This window comes from Geotrypetes seraphini, chromosome 15 (genome assembly GCF_902459505.1).
Source record: "Geotrypetes seraphini chromosome 15, aGeoSer1.1, whole genome shotgun sequence".
Lineage (NCBI taxonomy): Eukaryota > Metazoa > Chordata > Amphibia > Gymnophiona > Dermophiidae > Geotrypetes > Geotrypetes seraphini.
In genome coordinates, this window is record NC_047098.1 from 66,735,467 (window position 1) to 66,757,931 (window position 22,465).

At 43.0% G+C, this 22,465-nt stretch overlaps 1 protein-coding gene across 4 annotated transcripts in view; it reads right to left on the bottom strand.

Annotated features, from left to right (window-relative positions):
- Positions 1–693: 693 nt before the first annotated feature.
- LOC117349152 (septin-4-like) overlaps positions 694–22,465 on the bottom strand; it is a 52,748-nt gene continuing 30,976 nt past the window's right edge. For all 4 annotated transcript variants that reach the window (XM_033922249.1, XM_033922251.1, XM_033922248.1 and 1 more), the window contains 10 exons: positions 21,290–21,383; positions 21,047–21,133; positions 20,805–20,928; positions 19,635–19,769; positions 17,598–17,715; positions 12,348–12,449; positions 9,848–9,944; positions 6,444–6,606; positions 6,136–6,226; positions 694–3,534 (listed from right to left, as the gene is read on the bottom strand). In XM_033922249.1, the coding sequence (XP_033778140.1) occupies positions 3,478–3,534; positions 6,136–6,226; positions 6,444–6,606; positions 9,848–9,944; positions 12,348–12,449; positions 17,598–17,715; positions 19,635–19,769; positions 20,805–20,928; positions 21,047–21,133; positions 21,290–21,383 (1,068 nt within the window). In that variant the 3' untranslated portion in view covers positions 694–3,477. The remainder of the gene's footprint in view (positions 3,535–6,135; positions 6,227–6,443; positions 6,607–9,847; positions 9,945–12,347; positions 12,450–17,597; positions 17,716–19,634; positions 19,770–20,804; positions 20,929–21,046; positions 21,134–21,289; positions 21,384–22,465) is intronic.

The following is a 22,465-nucleotide window of genomic DNA, read 5'->3' on the forward strand; positions in this document are numbered from 1 at the left end:
GGGAGCTCTGGGCGCCTGCAGCCGCTGCCGACGGAGCTCCTCCACCGCCCCGGCCTGAACACCGCTTGCACAGGCCGGCCGCGAGTGCCTCGCGTCTGGAGCACAATGAGCACTTTTTCCCTTTAGAAGTGCTCATTGCTCCATACGCGACCTAGCTGTAAAAAAGTGCCGGTTAGTTGAAAAAATACAGTAAAATACAGTTTTCTTAAAGGGATACAACCCTCCAGACCAGCACTACCTCAGGATTTTTTTTTTTTTTTTTTTTACAGAACAGACTCCACAGGCTCTCAAAGCAATAGTCTTGCTTGATTTAGGGGGCAAGGCTTATTGCTGAGGCTCCTCTAAAAAAATGTGGGGAGGTGGAGGAAGTGGGGGGAGGGACCCCGCTCGTGACCCGCCGGGTTTGACACCCCCGAGGTCGGACGAACCCCCAAACAGAGTCCGTCCAAGCTCCGTCCGGCTAAAAACAGGGACAAAAAAACACCTTAAACAAATTCCAACAGCCCTACCAAGGGAGATGGGTACAGATCACTCAACACCTGCTGGAGACTGAAAGAAGACTGAGGGAAATAGAGAGGAGGGGCTAGGATATACTGTCCCAAAGTTTTGTTTTCAGTCTCCACCTGCTGGTCATGATTAGATATATACCCATTCGTAAAGTTAACCTCTACTGGTCTGGAGAGTGCTAAAGAATATAGATTTATCCCCAATAATCAGTGCTATGTAACTGGCTAGGAATAGTTCCTGGCTGCAGTAGTGTAGTGGAGGCAAGGGGGCAGTCTGCCCTCTTCCCATTCCTCCCTTCCCATGTACCTCTAGTTGAAGTTGTTTGCAGCGGTCAACAACGTGCTCCTAGTGACCCTGACGGCTCTCCCGCTGACATCACTTCTGGGTGCCGTGCATAGGAAGTGATGTCCAAGGGAGAGCTGGCGGGGACGTGAGGAGCACATTGTTGACTGCTGCAAGCAACAACTTCAATTAGAGGTGCAGGAGAAGGGAAGTGGGGCCGTGTGTGGCAGGTGGAATCATGGATGGAGCAGGGGGCCAGAAACAAGGGCAGGGTGCCACTGCCTGGACAGTTCTATACCGCTTAGTGGGCTAAGCACTAACATTTAGCATGAGATAACCAATAATCTCTGCTAAATAGTAGTGCTTTAGGCCCAGATTCTCAAACAGGCGCCCATGCCTACATTAAAAATACTATCCAAATTGAATCATGCCTACGTAGGTGCTTTAGGTAGGCGTGGTCAATGCTGGAAGTGGCATTAGGTGGCCTAAAGCACCTACGTAGGCGTGATTCACATGAAGATAGGTGCCAGAAATGTAGGCCCAGAATACCCTGGCCTACATTTACATGCCTATCGTTCACGTTGGCAAAACCAACGCCAATGTGTGTTTGACATGCGATCAGCGGCTGCCAATATAGACACCGGTTCAAGAATACGAGCCTTAGTGGCTAGCTACTAAGCAGCTATGTCGTACGACTTAGCTGGTTAAATGTGACTATTCAGCACTAACCAGCTAATTTTAGCAATCAAAATAGGCCACCTAAATAGCAGGTCTTTCTTTGACCGCTAAGCGGTTAGCACTGAACATCAGCTTAACTAAGTTGTTGCGGCCAAAAGCGAAACTGGATATTCAGTGCTGGTTCCTGGAAATGACCTGGCATTGTGTATCCAGGCTCAACGCCCACCGCAGGGCTTAGATGGACTGCCTCCCGCAGTCTGATTATCGTCCCCATAATCTTTTCTGTTGCACTCAGAAATGCTGAGATCTCATGCCATTTCCTACAATGCTGTACCCCTTCAAGGCCTGCCAGTTTCTTCTCTTTATGCCACAGTGGGCATATAGTGGGAAGTGCTCCAGTGCTCACAGGAGTGTTGGAACATTGGGCGCAGCAGCTCGCGCTAAAAACCTCTAGTGCAGCTTGATAAAAGGGGCCCTAACTTAATTTTTTGCGGCACCTTAATAAACCAAATGTATAACACAAACAGCTGTATCTGGTGTGGCTGTGCTGCACTATTGAATATATTTTAAAGGTAAGGGCAAGTGAGCTGTTTAGCCTTCAGGAAATTAATCAAAACCTATCTCTTTGACAAATTTCTCTGACTCCTCCCCGCCTTGTTGTATCTCTGATATACTTATTGCATAACCGACCTATTTCCAGCCATACCTATCCAATCTCGACTCACTAATGGAATCGAATCACCCCACCAATGTAATTGACATTATTCTCTGTAACTTCGCTGTATATGTACAGTCTCTTCCTCTGTAAACCGCTCTGAACTGCTTCTGGTATTGCAGTATACAAAATAAAGTTATTATTATTGACCTGCTGTGCATGTTGCCCATCCATTGTGAAGCATCTAAAGATTTTGGGCTGGGCTGGGCCTCTCATTTTTGATCTATGGGGACATATTCATTTTATAGCACAATATATCGCATTGAGATTGACATTCAAAATATTTTTGTGGACATGGGTTGCATGTTTACAGTGGCATGGAAACAATGGAAAAAGAGCCCCAAAAGTCATCAATGATGAAGACAGCAATCCAAATGAAAGAGTTGCGAGTCCACGTGTTCAGTATGTGCTGTAATCAATAACATGCTTTTGGGACTGTCTGCCATTGAGTGTTCGACATCTTTTCCTCATGACTCTTTCGCTTGGATTGCATGTTTACAATGAACATTGATCAATCAATGGGTATTTGATTCTAGTACCTGAGTACCTGATTGTAAAAACCGCTTAGATAACCTTGATAGGTGGTATATAAAATCCTAATAAACTTGAAACTAGTAAAATAAGTTTTTTTTGCTGAACCAGTGATGGTGGTTATTTTGCCATTGGTGTGTCCCTTGAGTATAAGTGGATATGATGCCGTTACATTATGCATGCATGCGCATGACATCACGTGGAACCCGAGTGTGCCTGGATGCCCTCCTGCCAAAGGCAATGTAGAGGAAAGCTTTTCAAAACACAACGTGTCGGGCTTTGAAAAGCCGTCCAGACCCCCGGACATGTCCTCAAAAGGAGACATGTCCAGGGAAATCCGGACGTCTGCTAACTCTAGAGATTATACTCTGGGTTTACTAGCACTCATGGATGAACCAAAGTCCCTAGCTAGAGGTTTCTGTTAATGACCGGAAAGACGGCTGCTCTCTCACTTTTCTAAGTTCTTTTGGCTAATGTTCCCAGTTCCCAACGCACATACACATGAGAGCTGTGAAGCAGTGTAATAAATGAGCTCAGAGCCCTGGGAAAATATGAGGAGACACTCTTCCCTGCCTTCCCTCTTCCCAGCATTTCTTCAGTATCTCCTAAATCTTTAAGGTGAAGAACTCTTGGAAGCTGGAGATAGGACACATCCTCATCACAGGGTAAGATTTGCAATGTGGAGACTGAAGAGAGTCTGGCCCTGTTCCATTGCAGGTTACAGGGAAACAGTCTTGGTCTCTGCAGAGAAAAGAGATGAAGGACTACTGCGATTCCATCTGTCTCTGGATCTTGTGCAGCATCTCTTGCATCCGCCGCAACTGAAACAGAAAAAGTCACCATCACTGCCAAGCTGGCTGAATACTCCAGAACATCACAGAGGATGTAGCACTGGCAGACCAGGCCAATAACCAACATAGAGGCTGACTGAACTTCAGTATCCGATTTGGCACCAAAACCAACTGATAATCTGAATTTAGATTTTAGCTGAAAATGCCAGGACATTTTCAGCTAAAATCGAAACTCTCTGTCCCACACCCCCTCTGATTCCGCTGACCCTGTTGCCCTCCTGAGCATTGGTGAACTCTCCCCAGGCCTACCTTAACAAGCCCTGGTGGTCTAGTGGCTTCTTTGGTGGCAGGAAACCCCCCTCTTTCCTGTAAATGCTCTGCCTATTGCCACCGCCACTTTAAAATATCTACCATGACTTCCCATGGCAGCCTCGTAAGACTAGTGCAAGAGGGCCTAGCAGCCATATTGGGATTGGCACTGGCATAAGCAAGAGTAATCTTGCCTTTGCTCACACCAGTCTCAATATGGCTGTGTGACAAAAGTCCAGTCCAAGTTTTCCTGGAACCCTCTGCACATTCACCCAAACATTTAGGGGGAAATTCTATAACCGGTGTCGGTAGGTGCCCTGCCAATGCCTAAGTAATTGAAAAATGCAGTCAGAAATGGCAGTGTTAAAACACCTACCAATGCCTAAATAAAAGGCAGCTGAAATGGTCGCTGGAATCGCGGTTAGGTAGTCGTTTTAGGCCCTGGACTGCCAAAGTAGGCGTCACCAACGGCAGAAGTGGCGTTAGGCGGACTAAAGCAGCTACCCAGCCATGAATCACGCCAAGATAGGCGACTGAAATGTAGGCCTGGACTACATTTCAGCCGCCTATCTTTGCTGCTAGATTGCGACAGCCGATCATGGCAGGGGAATTCCCCCCCCCCATCAGCTGAGCAGCAGGGACTCCCCAAAGCCACGATTCTGTAACCGGCACCCAAGATGGATCACCTGTCAATCATTCTAGGGCGCCGGTTACAGAATCGCAGCCTTGGGAAGTCCCTGCCGCTCTGAGGGTGGGGGAAGGGGGAATTCCCTTGCTGTGATTGGCTGAGCGGTTGCAGCAGGGAACCCCTGAACCCCACTGCAAATCAGCCAGCTGGAGGGATGCCCACTCCCTCTTGTCGGCACCCCCCTCCCGCATAAGGTGCTTTACCTTAGTCACACAGGGCTAGATGCACTAAAGAGGATCAGTAAGAAGGACATGGCAGTACTTGAGGGAGTCCAGAGAAGAGCAACTAAGCTAATAAAGGGTATGGAAAACCTCTCATATACTGACAGACTGAAAAAGCTGGGGCTGTTCTCCCTGGAGAAGCGGAGACTTAGAGGAGACATGATAGAAGCCTTCAAGATCCTGAAGGGCAAAGAAAAAGTAGACAGGGACAGATTTTTCAAATTATGGGAAACCACAAGTACAAGGGGGCACTCGGAGAAACTGAAAGGGTACAGGTTTAGAACAAACGCTAAGAAGTTCTTTTTTACCCAGAGGGTGGTGGATACATGGAACACGCTTCCAGAGGCTGTGATAGGCAGGAGCACGTTACAGGGCTTCAAAGAAGGTTTGGATAGGTTCCTAGAGGACAAAGGGATTGAGGGGTACAGATAGGAGTAGAGGTAGGTTATAGGAATAGGAGCAAGAGGTAGTTATAGAAATAGTCAGGGACCACTGCTCAAGCAATAGGCCTGATGGGCCGCCGCGGGAGCGGACCGCTGGGCGAGATGGACCTCTGGTCTGCCTCAGCAGAGGCAATTTCTTATGTTCTTAACTATTGATGCACCAAAAAGTTTGCATACAAATGATTCAGCAGTAATTTGTCTCAGTCATATGGCATTTAGTAGGTGTTTTGGGTTGGCTGCTAAAAGGTCCCATTTTGTGCAATGGTACCTAGTTGCTAATAACACACATTAACAATGTTAGCGTTCAATAATGTAATAGCATACATTGGCATCTCTAGCTGAAACTAGTCACCTAAATGAGGTCCCTAAATTTAGCTGCTCAGTCTTTTTTGAACAGTGGCTTCCGTGCCTCTTCCTTTGTACCTAGCGTTCCTCTGGCTCCAGTCACTATCTGGTTAAGCTGTTTTGCTACTTTGAAATAATGAGATCTGGTTCCAGCAGTAAGGAAACAGTGACAGTGAAATGGGGGCTTAAGAAACCTTCTTTGGACCTAGGTATTCCTTCACACTATCATCCTGTTTCTAATTTCTGCCTTTGTCCAAATTAACAGAGAAACTTGTTCACATTCAATTATAAGCTCATACTGAATATGTATTAGTGCTTCATCCTTTTAATAGTCCTCCATTGAACAAAAATATTTGTTTAGCTTTTCCCTTTTCACTCTTTGTCCTATGCTCCCACCTTTGCAATTTCTCCTTTCATTCATATATCTTGTCCCCTCATTTTCACTGCCTCAGCTTCTTTTCTTCCACATATGCCTTTGCTTTCCTGACCACCTTCTTTTCTGTTTTCAGCTTTTCCAGACATTCTTCCCTGTCATCTACTTTCTGAAATCCTTTGCATGTTATGAATAATAATCTTTCAGCTAGACTAGTGCAGAGGATATGTCAATTCTTTCCGGTATCCTCACCTCTTCATCTTTCTCCCGGATGAGTTTCTCTGTTTCTATTTCTTCAGTTGTCTGGATTGGGAAATCTGTTCCACTGTCTCTCGTCAGCTTACTAAGAAATAAAAATATAAGGTTACAGAACGCTTAACATTTTAAAAAAAAAAGTCACCAGTGGTCTGCATTAGCCTGATGTCTCCCTCAGCCCACCCCAACCAGCCCTCTGAGACAGGAAAATACTTACCTGAATGCAACTTGCCTTGAGTTACAACTGAAAAAAAGGCATGAGCTAAACCAAAATCCCTTCCCTCTCTCCTGTCCTTGACACGTACTTGCGATTCCTCTCGTTGACCACCATGCGTGTCATGCTTTGAATGCACTGTGCCCGGTAGTTCTCATAATGCGTTTCTCGTGTCAAGTCCTTCAGGTCCTGCATGTGTGTCTTTACCAGCATCATTCGCAGCTTTACAAAGTCACTGTGTGATGGATTCTCTACTGCAGACCAAGAAACCAAAAGGGAGTTTAAACAAGAAATCATCAACCTTATGCCAAGCTTTGAATGAGACCCTTTCTATAATCTGGGAGAAGAATCTCTCCTTCAGCACCTGACTTCAAAAGAAATTGGACCTACCTGTAACCACTTGATCCTGGATCTGGATAAGACTCCTTTCATAATCACTTGAGACCTCTCCCACAAGACCCAGCCCTGGCTGGGAGTAATTGCCTGACCCATAAGAGAATGAAAACCTCTCTTCTAATTACTACTACTACTACTAATAATTTTATATACCGCCAAAGCCATGATAGTTCGAGGCGGTTTACAACAAGAGGTGCTGGACAATCAGCGAAGTGGTTACAATACAAAGTCATCGAATATAAGGTACAGGTTGGGAGTAGTGATACACTATAAGATTCTTAGGCTACAATCGATTAAACAAACTCGTTTTTATTAATTTTATAAAACTGAAGTAGGATGAGGAATGCATGATAATGTGGTCAGACATTTGGGTTCAAGGGTAGAGCCAAGAAAGGGGGCCTAAATTTAGTTGCTGAGATCAGCACGCTAAGCATGGATTCTGTAATGGCAAGCACGCTCGCAATGGCTATTATAGAATACTAATGTAAGTCCACACAGCCTAACATTAAGTGCGCTTGTATTGGTTGAAGTTGATGGATAGGTTTCGCTTTAAGCTATTACTAACCGTCTATATGTGTTTGCACAACTTGGCTCCTAAACATCTTGTTGAGAGCATTCTGCCAAGTGTTCCGTCTCGTCCACTTCAATCTGCAGAACAATTAGAGCTGCAAATTCCATCTGTAAAAGAACTGAGGCTAACGATTTGTAGGGATGGTATCTTCCATTGTATAGGGCTTAAGGAATGGAACAATCTCCCTGAGTATCATTAGCACTAGTAACCAACTATAGATCAGTAGCATCCATCCCATTTATTGTAAAAATCATGGAAGGATTGGTACATACCCAATTGATGAAATATCTTGATCAATTCTCTCTCCTACATGAGACTCAATCTGGTTTTAGACCTTTGTTCAGCACTGAGACAGTAATTACGGCTATCTTAGATAATCTGCATCTCTTGTTCAGTAAGGGCCTTAATGCCCTGATCATGCAATTCGATATGAGCTCTGCCTTTGACTTGGTGGACCATGGGAAACTACTACAATGCTTAGATGCAATTGGTATCAGGGAAGAGGTCTTAGACTGGTTTCGGGGTTTCCTTATGTCACGCACCTATCAGGTACGTTTCAATTACGATCTCTCTGATACCTGGAGCAATCCATTTGGTGTACCACAGGGGTCACCACTTTCCCCACTGCTTTTCAATGTTTAGTATAGTCCACTCTCAGCCTATACTCAAATAACTTGTATCTAAACTAAACCACTTATATTTCTTAATTTGCTGTATAGTTCCTATATTTACACTGCTGCACAATCTCGTATGTCCAAGTATTTAAATCTACTGTATAATCTTGTATATCCAATTCACTCCATTGTGAATGTTTACTTGTAAACCGTTCTGAGCTACTGGGAGGACTGGATAAAAATCTAAATAAATAAATACATACATGTCCTCATTAGGAGCGCAATTAACCCAGCTGAGGATAAAATTATTCAGTTATGCAGATGACTTCACGATCATCATTCCATTCGCTAACTCTCTCTTGGAAGCCACTCCCAAGGCAACAGAAGTACTAAATCTGATGGAGCAGTGGATGTCTGAATTCAGACTGAGACTCAACTCCCCACGCCCACTTGACACCAAAACATCTCACTGCATCAATAAACTGAGTTACCCTATTCAATCTACAATGAAGATATTGGGTGTAACATTGGATCAGAGCCTAACCATGAAAGACCAGGTTGACTCCTTCATCAGAAAGAGTTTTTTCACTCTATGGAAGCTTCAGTCAATTAGAGCATATTTTGACATGTCAGCTTTTAGAATTCTGGTACAATCCCTCGTTTTAAGTCAACTTGATTACTGTAATATCGCCTATTTGGCAACTGCCCAAAAGAATATGCAACGATTACAACTGGTGCAAAATGCAGCGATTAAACTGATCTTTGGATTGAAGAAGTCCGATCATGTAACACCTTACTACCGACTACTGCATTGGCTGCCGAAGGAGGCGCGTGTGAAGTTTAAGTTCGGTTGTTTTTGCTTTAAGGCACTATTCGGTCTAGAGAAGCTCATAGTGATGCTTTCTCTTACTCTGTGGAAGACCTGGGTTTGATTCTCAAATTCAGTTTATGTTTTCTGGGCTGGACAGGGCTGGGAATGCTGCTAAGGTAGGCCTCATGGTCTCTGGGTAAGGAAGGGAGTCGGGGCTGCACAGCGTTCAGACTCGGGGTACAGTTATACTGGATCTGTGATCCCTAGCAGAGGTTGTCTCTACTCTGGCTGCTTTTGAAAAGAGGGGGATTAAAAATGGGGTAAACAAAAGTCTAGATGTAGATTGAAGGTTCCTGATGCTGCAGCGTCAGCAATCGGGGCTACTTCTGATTGAGCTGAAAGCCTCAATGAACAGGTGGAACCTGCTGGGACTGTGGTAGGAAGGAAAATGGGCAGAAGCTGGGTGGGCCTTGTGGACCTTACCACTAGAATTCCTGATATAATCATTCTTATTACTGCTTATCACATATAAACACTACACACAGGACGCAGAATTATTTTTACAAAACTGGTTTAGCAGCTCACCAGAGAACTAAAATAATCTTTTTTTTATTAATGATATGCAGGTCAATAATCAGCTGTCCTAGAGATCTTTAGTCAGTTAAAGGCATTAATTTTGGTGTCCTGACTGACCATATACTGTTGCTTACACTCATTTGTGTTGTTAAAAATCATCTGATTGATATTCAGCAGGACTTAATCAGACAGGAAGAACTCATGCTGACTGAGTTCTTCCTTAGGGTAACAAGACGTCCTCTTTTGAGAGGATTGTCCGGATGCCCAGAGGGATTTCCCACATGTTGAATATCATTTATACCCCAAGCTGGTTAATAAAGATAATGTTGTTCCTGAGAGCTGCTTCTAACTATAAAGTGCCTGATAAATTCAGCATGCTGTTAAAAGAGTTTGGTCCGACGTTACACGATACTGCCATATCCTGTGATGCTACACTTGTCCCAGTAGACCTCAGGTGTGACAGAAACTCAGAGGTCCCTCCGACCTGTAGAGAACTTCAAGATAGTTTGAAGGCCGCAGTCACAAACCTTCCACGATGCCCCAGGGGTAGAGCCGGCCTCGTACACGCTTGCCATCCTTTTCCACCACAGTGTTGCTGCCAATCACAGCAAAGGGGATGCACCTCTGAAACAAGACACAGGCAGAGTGACTAATGACATTCTCCAGACAACAGTACAGCGTCTTCTACTGATCCATAAGAATGACACTATGCTGCGCCCAGGACTTTTATTCCTAGTCAGTGAAACTGGGACTAGTAATGATCTGTTAATCTCTCCCTGATAGGAACACAGGGAGTTTCACTGATTGTGACAGTTTTACCCAGGGGAGGGGCACAAGCCTCCATACAATCCTTGGATGTACACCGCCTTGAAGTTTGATTTGGCGGCACAACAAATTTTAATAAAAATTGGAAACTGAAACATAGAAACATGATGGCAGATAAAGGCTGGGCCCATCCAATCTGCCCATCCACAGCATATCTCCTCCTCTCCCTAAGAGATCCCACATCATAGGGGCTGGTATAGAAACCATGACAGGACACTGACCTGCGCAAGCCCAGACAGTGACAAAAGATACACATAGGGGTAGATTCAAGAAAGTGCACCAAAAACTAGGGTGCTAAGCTCCGATTCTGTAACGGCAATTGTGCAGAATTGCCATTACAGAAAAAAATCAGGTCCGTAAATAATATATGGCAAACAGGAACATCCCGTATATACATTAATATTTCCTTCTGCTTACTATGAAAATAAAAATATATCAAAAAGAAAAGAATATTTCATGCAATAAGCGACAGTATTTCATAAGTCATGCACATAGCTGCAAGCCACACACCTGATCCGCCCATTTTCACACCTCCTTTGTAGTTAATCCCCCGGATCCTATATATTGGCCACATTTGGGCATGTGTCAGATGCATGCACAAATTAATTAAGCCCTTAACTACCAATAATTAGGTGCTAACAGCCAATTATTGAAGTTACTTGACAGCACTTAGGATTTGCACACACATCTGGCCACATGCATGGTGCCTAACTCTGCTGGCACGTAACTCAAGGGGTGTGTTGGGGGAGCGTTAAAAAAAAAATGTACACATACAGTGGCATAGTAAGGGAGGCAGGGGGGTGGACCACCCAAGTGCCATTTTGGTGGGGGCGCTGGCACCTCTCCACCCCCCATGCCACGCTCATGCCCTCATTTCCCAGCCCCCCCGTACCTCCTTAAAATCTTTGCCAGCATGAGCAACTACTCTAGCCTGCTGCTTGCGTCAGCCTGGCTCCCTCCGAAATCACTTCTGGGTCATGGAACCAGGAAGTGACGTCAAAGGGAAAGCCAATGCCATTGGGAGCAGCAGGCCAGAGAAGCTGCTCGCACTGGCGAAGATGTAAATAAGTACAGAAGTGGTATGGGAGGGCGCGAGTATGGCGTGGGGGATTGGTGCAGAAGGAATGGGGGACATAGAGGGGCACCGCCACCTCCAGCACCTCCCACCCTTGCTACGCCACTGCACACTTAGTTGCAGAATGCTGCCTCATCGCACCTAACTTGGACACCAGCATTTACGCCAGGTTTTCAGGAGGCAAAAGTCTGGTGCCGACGGCTGGATGTGGAAATTGACGCAAAGCATGATTCAGCAGTTAGTGCCTATTGAAGTGGTTAAAAAGAAGTGATTTATGGAAATTTGTATCTTGTTTTTTGGTCTTTTTATGTTTGTTTGTTTTTGTAATCCACTTAGCTATAAGCGGAATATAATTTTTAAAAAATAAATACATTTTTTTGGGGGGTGCCCATTTTTCAGCACTGTTTATAGAATTCCCCACTAAGTGTAAGTGCAGTTGCATGCCTAGCTACATGTTACTGCCAATTAAGTTAGACACACAAGTGGCACTTTTATAACTTGCATCAGTGACGTAGTAAAGGGGGGCAGGGGGGGTCTTGGTAAGGACACCAGCACCACGCCTCCTCTCCACCCCCGCTCCTTCTCACTCTTCCCCATGCCGTACTTTTATCTCACGCGTCAGCTTTGGTTCTCCCTCTGACATCACTTCCAGGTCCCATGCCTAGGAAGTGACATCAGAGGGAGAGCCAACACTCGTGCCAGGGAAGTTAAAAGAGGTACGGGGTAGGGAAGGGGTGCACGCATGCCGTGAGGAAAGAGCAGGGCGGGAGAAGGGCACCTTTTACCCTTGCTACGCCACTGACTTGTGGACCCAAATCTGCTCAGTAGTAAAAATTTGGGCGTGCAACTGTATAGAATATCCTACGGCTGCTAGCTTAAGGAACAGAAGCAGCAGTATTAACAATTTTCCAAAAACATAATGCATCGATGTGCATTCTCGGGCCCTGTGGAAGTTTGGAAGAGAAGGTATGGCTTCTACAGAACCCACGAATGTACAAACAGGGATTTCTGAGAGAAACAAATCCCCTAACAAACTTTCAATAAATTGTAGTGGTTGGGAAGGCCTTCTCCCCCCACCCCTTGCCTATGGGCACTCAGCAGTTAAATTCGTCCTTCAGACCTTGTACCTTCAAGTCCAGGTCTTGATTTGTAAATTCATCATCTTCATCAGAGTCATAGTCAGCGCACTGATATATCTGGATCTCATTATGCTCAATTTCCTCTTGGATCTGTGGTAGGAAGAGACGGTGTTACTGGGACCCCTCTGTGCCCTGCCCTGAGAGCTGACCTAGAGCTATAGAATCGAGACATTGAGGGATAGATAAATAGGAACAGAGAAAAATAGAAAGCTGGAACATGAAGGATCACCTGGCACAGGAGAACATTTTGCTATTTTTATTGCAACATTTCCTTTGAGCTATGTTTCAAGTTTTATTAATTTTTAATATACCGACCATCGATGTACATCTAGCCAGTTTACAATGCTAAAACATGAAAGGTTAAAATATATATATATATTTATAAGTGGGGAAGAGTGAACATTAAAAGACAAATTACAAATACAAACTTGGACTTGAGAGGAAGGGGGAGTCGATAAATACATCATTAAAAACAAAATTTAAAGAACAGGGAGGATGGGGGATATAACATCAGGAGTGGGGGTCGCTTCTTAAAAGCGGTTGATGATAAATTTTACTAGCTGTTGGAGAGGAAGTATTTAAAGGCTGTGATATGCATCTTGAAATAAGAACATTTTTAGTTTAATCTTGAATTTGTCGAGAAAGTTTTCAAGGCGGAGTTGAGGTGGCATAGCATTCCATAAAGATGGAGCAACTACAGAGAAGTTAGTTTTCCTGGTGTAGTAGAATTCTTTGATTGAAGGAATGGCCAGTAAATTCTGATCTGTTGATGAGTTTATCAAGAAAAGATGAGCTATGTTGATGCTGCTTCTATTCTGTTTGCTCAGTTCAGGAGAACAGTATCTAACCAACTGAATTGGTCCCAATAGAAGCCACAGAAAAATTCAGAAACTGTCAAAACACAATTCAACAAACACTAGACACAATTGCCCTCACACAACTTCTCAGTGTAAGAACCTCCAAGCACACATGGTACACAGAGAACCTAAAGGCAGAAAAACAAACTTGTAGCCGACTTGAAAGACAATGGCAAATCTAGACCACACACTATTATGGAAAAAATCTGCTATAAAGACATACAAGCAACATGTAAACAAAGATTTAAAAACAAACAAACTTCACTTTGCATCAGAAATTGACACAAAGCTTTGACATCAATCAAGAAATGTTTCCAACTAATATGCCCCATCACCACACTTCCTAAGCCAAACTTAGACAACTTAAACTCACAACGAAACACTCAAGAGCTAGCAGACTTCTTCCTAGTCTCCCTATTCAACAACCTACTAATATCTGTTCAATTATGAGAACAACTTCAGGTCCTTAACAGGAATTTTGCTGCTAGTCTGCAAACAACTCACTGCATACGTTGATAAATTATCTTGCCTTCACTTCTCACAATTTCACTTCCAAGCTCATCATAGTACAGAATTACTTCTACTGACCATAACTACCAAAATCAAGCAGATGCTGAGCACAGGACAACAATCAGTTCTACTACAAATCGACATCTCTACTGCCTTCGACTCAGTCGATCATAACCTACTCCTGACCAATGAATGAACTAGGCCTGACTGGGTCCGTCCTCAGTTGGTTCACAGAGTTTCTGATAAACAGAAAATATTGCGTATGGAAATCATTCTGCGGAGTTCCCCAGGGGTCTCCATTTTCCTCTACACTCTTCAACATATTCATGAGTTCCGTAGGTACCCTCTCCTTCAACAAAGGAAAATGTCTGTTATCTTCTGCAGACAACATTTTTCTCCTGATCCAAGTGCCCACTAAAATCTTATGGGCACTAACAAATAAACTAAAAGTGAACACTTCCAAACTAAACTACTCTGATTCCACAACACATTACAAACAGCTCCCCAAAAGGTACAAATATCGGAAGATTCAAGATGGCGTTGAGGACGGACGCTTGATTGGGAGGCAGAGAGTCGCTGACTTTTTTTTGTTTACTTACCTCAATAAAGACTAACCCGCAATGGGGAAAAGGAAGGGGACAGTTCGCCCTAACCCTCTGGCATCTGTTGCCCCGCAGATAAGTCAGCAGACGATTTTGGCTGCCTTTGCCCACTCAGGTGTGGAGACACACGCTACTTCGGAGGTGAGCCCGGAGCTGTCGGGAGACCTCGGCGCTGGAGTACTCCGGACGATTCTGAGTCCGGAGCAAAGGTCAACTCCTCCCCAGCCCGGAAGTTTGGTGGTGCAGGGAGCTGCAGGAGCCCAGCAGCCCGGAGAGAGGAATCTGGATTCCAGTAGAGGAGGGAAGCCAACATTGGAAACTCAGGAGGATGGTGCTGGCTTGGAAGTTCAATTAACCCCCACCACCAGTGAAGTAGAGGTGAGAGGAACTTCTAGTGAGAACAACATAGGCTTTGGGGAATTGAAAAGACCTGCAAAGATTGATATGGAGGCACTGTGGCAGGCCATATCTATAATGGACACTAACCTAAAATTGATTCTTTCAACAATTAAAAATGACTATGGAACTATCTATTCCAAAGTGGAACAGCAAGGTTTACATCTATCTAAATTAACTGAAAAATTGGAGAAACAGGAAGAAAATATGAATGAAGTAAAGACTGTCCAGTTGGAATTGGTAAAGGAAAAATCATTTATTTCACGTAAATTGGAGAACTTTGAAAATTCACTTAGAAAAAATAATTTGAGACTCTTGAATTTTCCCAAATGTCCAGTCATATCCCCAGTGGAGATGGCAAGAAAATATTTTCGTGAAGTCCTAGCCATTCCTGTGGGAAATTTACCTCCAATAGTTAGGGCTTATTACCTGGATATAAAGAGACCTCAAGTGGAGTCGACCCCTAAGGGAACATCTAAGGACAATGTAGATTTGTCTTTATTTTTGGAAAGTTCTCTTGAGGTGGTTACAGATTAGAACTACTCTTTTGCTGACTCTAGCTCTGGAAAGTGATAGGGAATATGTTTTACGTTTATATTTCCGCCATTTAAATGATAAATTTTTGGGTTCAAATGTTAGGATTTTTCCAGATCTATCACAAAAAACTCAGAGGCGTAGGAAGGAGTTCTTGGCCTTGTGGACCAGAACCCTAGCCCTCGGAGCTACTAACACTCTAATATCCATATATACTGTTTGGGTCTCTTCACTTGTAAATCGCCTTGAACCTGTACTGGAAAAGTGTAATACAGAAATTCAGATTAGATTAGATTCTTTCTTTTTTTTTTTTTGTAATTCTTTATTCATTTTTTAAACTTCAATTGTGCACAAAATATGATACATTTACATAAAATATTATCATTACAGCACAATATACTTAATAGAATAAAAACAAGATTTATTTTCTCCCACCCACTTTCCATTAATCAACACCTCATAAAATACTTGTAATCAACCCTTCTATACTTCTTAACAAATGCCAAAACCTACTCCCCTCCCCGGATGTGTATGTTTCCTCAGTTATACAAATAAATCAATCTTTACAATATTTAGTTAATGGTTCTTAAACTTCCATAAATCTTTTATAATATCCCTTCTGAATAGCCATAAACTTTTCCATTTTAAAAATATAACATAGGGATTCCCACCAGAATGAATAGTTTAATCTATCCCAATTTTTCCAGTTCATTAAAATAAGCTGCGTGGCAACCCCCGTATTTATAAACAAAAGCTTATTATTTTTTGCCAAAATTTGACTTTTTGCCCTCAGATGTTCCAAATAAAAGGGTATCATGATAATGCCACTGGATTTTCTAATAAATTATTAACCTGATCCCAAATCGATCTCCAGAATTTTAGTATCAAAGGACAATAGTATAGTAAAAGATCTAGCGTCCCAACTTCCAGATGACAATGCCAGCATCTATTAGATTTGGAACTATCTACTCTATGCAAACAAACTGGGGTCCAAAATACTCTATGTAATAAGAAAAGCCATGTTTGTCTCATAGATGCAGACATTGTACATCTCAATCTCTAAGACCAAATTCGTGGCCATTGAGATGCAGTAATTTGATGCTTTATCTCAATGCTCCAAATATCACGCAGACCATTTTTTTTTGTTTGTTTCTTATTCAAAAATCCAGATATTAATTTATACCATTGAGCGGCTTGGTGACCCAGGAAGTCTACCTGAAAACATAAGACCGGCAAGCTATTTTGAACCTCCAAATTTTTCCATTCAGGGAACTCTTCCTGAATGGCCTGCTTCAACTGCAACCATCTATAATTTTGTGATTAATAAAGACCAAATTTATGTTGCAATTGTGAAAAATCAAGCAGCTTACCATCAGAAATAACATCATCTAATACTTCCAGATGACCTTAAACCCTTAAACTGCTGTAGCATTCAAAACTACAAATCTCCTGCCTTAGGGCAACAAACTTCCGAGGATCTACAAACTGTGAGTAAATCAGCTACATTTATTCAATAAAGTAAATTTCAGAAAAGAACAGAGACTCCTTGTGTGTACTGATGTGCTAAGGTTATACTCTCTGGAAATTATAGCACGTGTCTGCTTTAAAAGTTGAGGATCAAGGCCAGGACATTGTGCCTTAAGAATCTGGAGCAGGAGTTCTTAAACCTATCCGGGGGGACCCTAATGTATCCCTAATGAATATGCATCCCTAATGAATATGCACGAGGCAGATTTAAATATAACAGAGATGACAGGCATGCAAATTTGCTTCAAACATATTCATTACCATTCACACTAGGAATACACTTGAAAATCACTGTTTGTGTGTAGAAGCGTTCCACAAAAACACACAAGTCCACTTTGAGATAAGTCAACACCTCTTTCAAAATTACATTTTGAAAAAATAATTAAAAAAAAAAATATGATGTGCTCCGACCCCATAAACAAAATGCCACAGGGTTACCATGGGACCATCCACCACATTGATGTCCCTGCCTTGTCACACTTTTGCAAACTTTTTATCACCATCTTTTATCTATATTTACTGTACATCTAGTGTACTTATCTTCATAGTGTGACTGGCAGTTCTTCCATTTCACAGCTTACCTTGCCACCTGGACATTAACACTATTTGACATGCAACACACAGACTCAAGGACCCCCCCCCCACCCAACTTGAGTTTCTCTGATTATGGCTTCTTCAGGAGGGGACATCCATTTAGAAGAAGAATCCAAACCTGCTCTGAATGCTGCAGTGACACTGAATATAATAAGTACTCGAATCTCCCAAGGGGCTGCTGTGTCCTCCTGGGGATTTCCATGACCTACTGACCTCACCTTGCATTTCTTCCTTTCCACCTCTATTGGTGTCAGTGTGTCAGCCTTTGCCAGGATGGGCACAATGTTCACTCTCTCGTGCAAAGCCTTCATGAACTTCACATCCAAAGGGCGCAATCTGCAGAGAGAACAGGAGCTTTCAGTCAACACTAACCTGCAATGGCTTTTCCATGAGCTCCAGGCCACTTGCACAATGGCTTTCTCCAAAACAGTGCCAGCCAGCACTATAGGAGTGTGAGCTTCCTCACAGCAATGCCAGCCAGGACTATAGCAGTTCAAGTTACAAGTTTATTTAAGGCTTGATATACCAGCTGGGTGGTTTACATTAAAAAAGATATAATAATTAATACAAAACTAGAGAGACTATTTTCAAACTGAAAAAGAGTGATAGGATCACACCTTATCTTAAGGAGTAGCACTGGCTATCGGTAGAAGCTAGGATCCTTTATAAATTATATTGTGTATTGTTCAAAACATGCTTTGGGGACATCAGATTACATTCCACAACATTTTAGGTTCTCTAACAAATCAATTATGAAATTAAGGCAAAACCATACCGTCTGTTTTTCTGAAATTAAAAAGATAAAATACACCAGAATTTTCAATTCAACTTGGGCTTACCGAGCAACAAAAATATGGAAAAATCTGCCTATTATGAGCAATAATATTTTGTTTATTAGAATCCTAGGTTAAATAATTTAAGTGGTGCAGGTTTTGCAGAGTGTAACCTGCAATTGTAGAAGTTTTAATCATCTGGGGATATAAACGACATTGTTTGTTCTTGGGGCAATCACTTGGCCAGAGTTCCGAATAACGGCTCCCTCCCTTCTACCCTGTTCTCTAACTAGAGCTCTGCGGAGGGAGGAAAGAAATGCCAGCTGATTCCTTGCAGGGAGGGGGAAGCATTTTCAAACATTCATTTAGGCTACATCAGATATCCTTGGGCAGATTCTGGGAAAAGTAGTTGTTTCATCTGCTTATATGCCGCTGTGCCAAATCGCCCATTCTTCCCCGCAGTGCTGCACAGGTATGCACCATAAAACAGCCTCTGTTGGTTTTTGTTTTTTTGTTGGTTTTTTTTTTTTTTTTTTTTTTACAATTTGCATGGTGGCAGAAAGGCAAAATGGAAGGGGGAAGATCCTGGCAGTGCAGCAATTTGTCAAACTCCTTGCAACTAAGTTTCTGCACTCACCGTGGCAGTGCAGCAATCCACCACAGTACAATTTATCTACCAGCTTCCTGCAATAATGTAACCTTCCTTTGCTATGTATTGTATCTTTCCCTGTGATATAATGCTTCCTTTTTTCACTGAGTTGTAAATGCTCCCCCCATGCTGTAACAGGGGCCTCTTAACCTGTAAATCACTTTAAACCTGTTCTGGAAAAGTGCGATTAAGAAGCTGTTTTCTGCATAGGGTCAGCAAATGCGATCGTCGTTAAAGCTGTCAAAACAGATTTAGCAACGATCACTGGCTTTATTGCATATGTGCCTAGATTACATTTGAAGAATAGTGTAGCACATGGAAGGGGAGATGGCACTGAGAATAAGAGAATTAAAGCAACCTGAGAGAAGTTACAGAAAGAGGGGACACTGCATGATAGCAGACTTCCAAGTTAGCTGGTTCCAGGCTGGAGATTCTGAACCAGTCCTGGTTTTGAATTTACCTGCCAAAGCAGAATGAGTTTTGTATGTCCTGATCTTGCCCAATGAAATCAGTGCTACAAATCCCATAATGCACCAGGACGGGGTGGTCAGAAATCCAGGGTTGTCTCAATCTCCAGCCTGGAACTGGGTAACTTGGCATCTCTGTGATAGTATTTTGTGGTGCGTGGATAACGCCAGGAGTTTTCAGCCAGTCACTGGTGTACTATTTCTGCCTGCCAGAGTCTTAGGACCCACAGAACAATCCATTTCTCACTTCATCTACATTGAAAACTGCCGAATGAATTCTATTGAGCAAAACCCCGTCACTCTCAAGTGTGCCTATGACACATCAGCAACCAAACCCCATGTAAGTGATACATTGCGCTTGTGTACCCATGTCCAAAGGGGGAGATGAAGTAGAGGCAGCAGTGCACCCGGTTATCCAGAATGTTCTTACGGTTCAGTCCACTCTCGTCTCGGAAGTACTGTTCAAACTGCTGATCCACATAGTCTGCAATGGGTTTCCAACTGAGGAGGAAGCAAAAGACACTCCGAGATGAATATTCCACACCCCTCCTTACAAACCTAAGACATGGATCTCTGTCTAGTCCCCTTTCTGCAGTGCCTCCTGCTGGCTGGGACACAGATTTATCTTCTTTCTATCCTCTGGTTTGCTCCCTACAGTATCCCCTTCTGATTGGATAAAACTATATCATGCTTCAGTGGTGTAGTTAGGACTGAATAGGCTTTTCTCTACTATTCTACCTAATTCTTTTTCCAGTCTCCTGTCATTTCAGTATTTCTTCTATGTCCACCACCCATCTTCCAGTTCCTTTCCAACATCTCCCCTCTGAGTCCCTGTCATAGAAACACGATGCTTGGGTACTTGATTGTAAACCATTTAGATAGGCCGTATAGAAATAAATAAATAAATCTATTTTCCTCTTAAACATGTGTGTGGGTATTAACTGGGATAAAAAAAATATCCCCTGGAAGCTTTTCCCACAAGTTTTTTGCCTCTCAGTGCAAAAAGCTGTTTCTTCTGCAAGAAGTCTGATATTACTCAAATCTCAGATACTGTTTCTGTTTTGCAATTTGAAGTTAGATGAATTTCTTTGAGAATGACATGGGGACAAATTTTTCCCCGTCCCCGCGGGAACTCATTTTCCTGTCCCTGCCCCATTCCTAAAGCTCTGCTTCATCTGCACAAGCCTCAAACACTTTAAAATCATAACTATCCGAGGCTTGCGCGGTTAAGGACAGTGACAGTGACAAAATGCAAGGGGACATGGAAATTGAGTTCCTGCAGGGACGGGAACAAATTTGTCCTCCTGTCATTCTCTAGTCCAAGGTTCTTGGGATACAGAGGGAGTCCAAGGCCCTGATTGGCTCAGCCAAGCCAATCTGGCCTTAGGCCCCTCCCTGTGCATCACATATTGTATATTTATACCCCAGACATACTATAAAAATCTCACTCTTTGGGATATTCTACTCTCGTCATCTCTGCTTTTCCCAGCACCACAGCCTCCCTCTTGTCTCTTTCCCAGCAGATAAGATACATACCAATCTGTATTGTTAAGGGCATCTCCAAAGCCTGGAGTGTCTACAACTGTGAGTCTCAGTTTCACCCCCTTCTCCTCAATCTCCACTGCGCGCTTCGTGATGTCTATAGTTTGGCTGATACGCTCTGCAAGGAGAAAGATAAGCACAGATTGAGTAAATGCACCATCCACTAACTTTGCTATTGCCTGCAGCACCCCCAGTTGTCTGAAACAAGTATTTCTGGTTTTCTTCATAAGTGTTACCTTCAGAATTAAGGAGTTTGCGATCTTTGTATAAATCTGTCAGGAAGAGACTATTAATCAGGGTAGATTTTCCCAGACCTGATTCACCTATAGAGAGATAATACATTAGTGATTACAAAGTAGAATCCAATAAAATTATGTCACAAGGAGTTATGTGATGGGAAAGTGAACAGAGAATGCGACTGTGTGACAGAAATGCAGGTGCGTGGCCTAGGAGCAAAGGGACGTCCATCTTGCACATACCTGCCACCATGATGGTGAACTCAAAGCCCTTCTTTACTGACTTCCTGTGCATCTGGCCAGGCAGTGTGGCAAAACCCACATATTCCCTTCTATCCTGCACAGAAAAAAAAAACAAGACACTGAGAGCAGGATTTTCAAAAATCCGTGTTAAAAAACAACGGTCTGCTAACGCAATCGTTTAGATACCGAATCAAAAAACCTGAGACATTCTTAAAAAATCCTATGATACTATTTTATTTGGAATGTCAATGAGGAAAAAAAGTCAAATTTCTGCAAATAATAAATTATTACTTATTATGGCAGGAGTTGCCATTCAGCAGATTACGTTCAATTGGAAAAACTGGAATAGATTAAATTACAGTTTTTGGTGGAATTTACTCTGTCATATGTATAAGATGGAAAGAACGTTAGCATTGCAGAAAGGAAATTTTAATAATTTTCAGGAGGTTTGGAGACCATTAATAGAGTATTGAAATGAATAAATTATCATTTTTCCTCAAAAAACTTTGAGACATTCTTAAATCGCGCACGCAAACAAGGTTTGCAGACAGCAGCAAAAATTTCCTAATTTGTATGTGCCCATTGCTGATGGGCACGTGCGCAGAAAAAAATGCTGTCAACGCCGTCATCAAAACCCCCCCCCAAAACAAAAACACAGGAACAACGGGAGAGATGTCCACACTCTCCGTTGCCCCTGTGTTGTGATGCAGCGGAAGAAATCTTCACTGCATCACAACACCCCTAACCCTCCGGCAGAAGGAGAGATGCCCATTCTCCTGCTGCACTGCCATGACCCAACCGACTCCTGCTGCTGGGGGATGGTCGGGTCGCGGTGGTTAGTGCATCAGGAGAGAGTGGGCATCTCTCATGCTGCAGGAGGGTTAGGGGTATTGTGATGCAGCGGAGAGAATGGCTTTCTAGCACAGTCTCTGACACTGACCGGCACCCCTGGACCAGTCGCTTTTTTTTTTTTTGTCACCAAAACGCCACTTTTTGAACGCCACTTTTTGAAAATGGCTTGGCATTTTTAAGAATCCAGCAGAGAGCTCATTTCAATGTTTTCTTCTTGGGGGGGTTTGTTGTTGTTGAAGAGTCCATTTGCATGTCAGTGTCAGAGACTGCTAGAAACCTCGCTAAAGCTGGAGATTATCCCTTTTGATAATCCGTCGCTAAATG